Here is a 2,445-nt window from a genome sequence, read left to right as displayed (position 1 = left end):
TGTGGTCTTGAGAACAAAACTAAAGCATCATCCGAAGAATAAGAAGGCAGATTACAGTAAAAATTTTATAAAAAATATCTAAGCTTTTACCTCACAGTTCATGATCAATGTGATTGAAATGGACCCTCAGACAAACTATATACAAAAACTGATTTGCTTAGACAAACTAAAACCAACAGAGACATTGGACCACACCATTTCCATTTATTTCATAATCCCAGAATACAGAAGAAACAACATTCAAAGCACAATATGTGTGATGTAAAAGTCACAATAAAAATATGGCGGTTTCTGTGTTAGCGTGCTGTTTTACATTAAGCAGGGCTGCAGTGAATTTGTACACTCAGTAAAAGTTAAAGATTAAAACTTTGTAAGGAACAATAGTCGATCAACAAAGAGTAAAAGTCAAGAAATTTGCTGTCAATCCATTCCACACACATACCCAATACATCTTTTAATACATTTTATACATTTTTTTTTGTACAATATTACAAATATTTTCAATAATATAGCCACTTATAGAGCAGAACAATGAAATCAATCTCAGTTGGCCTGGCTGCAAATACCAAGCCGACAGGCTTCACAGTGAGCACTTTCATGCGGCCCATTAAATCTGCCATCAAACACTGAGGATCTGTTTGCTTCACCCAGGTCTTCTCCATAGCATCTCATGCGGATCTTTTTGACTAGTCTCTCAACCAGCACATCAGTGTTGTTCACTGAGAAATCTGCATCCTCCCACTGCGGTTCACTGCACGTCTTACACTCCTGTTTGTAGAATCGCAGTTTAATGGTTCCCTGTCTGCTTGCAGTGTTCAGGTGGAAATGAAACAGCACCTGCACTCTACTAGACCCCCAGGTTCTTGTACAAAGAGAACACCTGAACCTACAGTCGAAATGGAGAATAAAACAGTTTAAGCATCTACTGATACTTCCAGGTCCAGTCATTAGTGTGTATGATGATTTAATGATTAATTAATTTTTTATTTTTTATTTTGTTTGGTGGTATTTGGCAGGTTGGTGGTATTTTATTTAGTATAACTGATAACATTTATATAGTATAACTGATAACATATACTGTATATACTGTAGTAGCACTTTAACAGTAACAAAATAGTTGTGAGATTTATGTGTTTATGTGTATGTGTAGATTTCTGGATCCTGTACTTCCTTAAATTTCATTTTAAAAAGTTTTAACGTAGGGAACCATCAAAATATCATAAAAATTCAATAAGCAGCCTATTTTAGCTGATGGCTTAACTAAATTGTCTGTTTAAAAAACCATGAGTTTATAGAAACACTTTACAATAAGGTACCATTTGTTAACATGAACTAACAATGAAATATGCTTATTTTAATCTCAGTTAATATCAACATTTGCTATACATTTTAAAAATCAAAAAGTTGTATCTGTTATTATTATTTAACAAACTTGAGCTAACATTAACCAATAATGAGCAATTGTATTAACTAACATTAACAAAGATTAATGCATACATCCTAAATATTAATGCAATTAAAACACACAGTGTGGAAAGTAAATGTTTGATATCTTTTACTGTGGTAAATTTGTGTACTTACTCTGCGAAGGAGCCAGAAATGTACTGGTACCAATTAAGAGCTGGACTGTTTTCCACAATCGTCTCATCAATTTCAATGTTCCAAGTGTCGCCATGAAGATCACTTGTTTTCTTCAGTAAAGAACTGTTCCACAGTGATACCATGTCTGTTTCCTCACAGAGATCTCGTAGGAAGGATGCTTTGCTTTCTTATTAGCCACTGAATATTTATACTGTAGCTAAAATCTCAATTCACGAGAAACAAAACTGAAACTACAAGTATGTATTTGTTTTCTACAACACAAAAGTGAACACTGCTTTTCAAAGTAACAGAGATGGTGAATGGCAGAATAAGGACTTATGACCAGTAATCATTATATTAATTTATACATGGATGGTATTTATTGTTTTACTGTATATGTATGGAAAATTATTTTAAGAACTTCATTGTCTTCCTGTGGCTGGTTACATAAACTGCTCAGACTTGCCTTACAAGTTAGTCAAGACTGGTCCAATCTAAAGTCATAAGATTAGTCATAAGACAGTTACATAAAATAGTAGATTGATCTAATTTGAATTTGAGAAGAAAGACTGATTAAGAATTGATTAACTGCTAGTTGGTCAGACTAGTTCTAAACCAGTCGGACACACTCTTAAGTGTAAGACTGTGGACACAGTGTAAGGTCCACCCAATTGGCTAGATATCCAGGAAAGGGCACACCCGCTGCAGTAAACAAAATATCTCGAAACCCTTAGAATCTTTATTACCTTTTAGTGTACTTCTTGTGTGAATGTGACCATTGTACCAGTCCAACGTGATATCATGATAATTCGTATGTATTTTACGTAAAATGTGGTTCTATAAAACGTACATTTACGTACGTTT

At 33.9% G+C, this 2,445-nt stretch overlaps 1 protein-coding gene across 1 annotated transcript; it reads right to left on the bottom strand.

Moving 5' to 3' along the window:
* Nucleotides 1-543: 543 nt before the first annotated feature.
* On the bottom strand, nucleotides 544-1,724 carry LOC107744199 (receptor-transporting protein 3-like). The gene is made up of 2 exons (XM_016557722.1): nucleotides 1,582-1,724; nucleotides 544-886 (listed from the first exon to the last, which is right to left on the bottom strand). The coding sequence occupies exons 1-2, from the start codon at nucleotides 1,722-1,724 to the stop codon at nucleotides 544-546; spliced, it is 486 nt and encodes a 161-aa protein (XP_016413208.1).
* Between the last annotated feature and the right edge of the window lie 721 nt (nucleotides 1,725-2,445).

This window comes from Sinocyclocheilus rhinocerous, unplaced genomic scaffold (genome assembly GCF_001515625.1).
Source record: "Sinocyclocheilus rhinocerous isolate Xijiao unplaced genomic scaffold, SAMN03320098_v1.1 scaffold2302, whole genome shotgun sequence".
Taxonomy (NCBI): domain Eukaryota; kingdom Metazoa; phylum Chordata; class Actinopteri; order Cypriniformes; family Cyprinidae; genus Sinocyclocheilus; species Sinocyclocheilus rhinocerous.
The sequence above is the reverse complement of the archived record's forward strand: the minus strand, read 5'-3'. Positions and strand labels throughout refer to the sequence as shown.

Bases quoted from the DNA above. Each gene is read 5' to 3' on its own strand.
- LOC107744199 (XM_016557722.1), bottom strand. From the start codon at position 1,724: ATGGTATCACTGTGGAACAGTTCTTTACTGAAGAAAACAAGTGATCTT. The intron at 887-1,581 runs GTAAGTACACAA...TTTCGACTGTAG, and splicing joins ATTTCTGGCTCCTTCGCAGA to GTTCAGGTGTTCTCTTTGTA.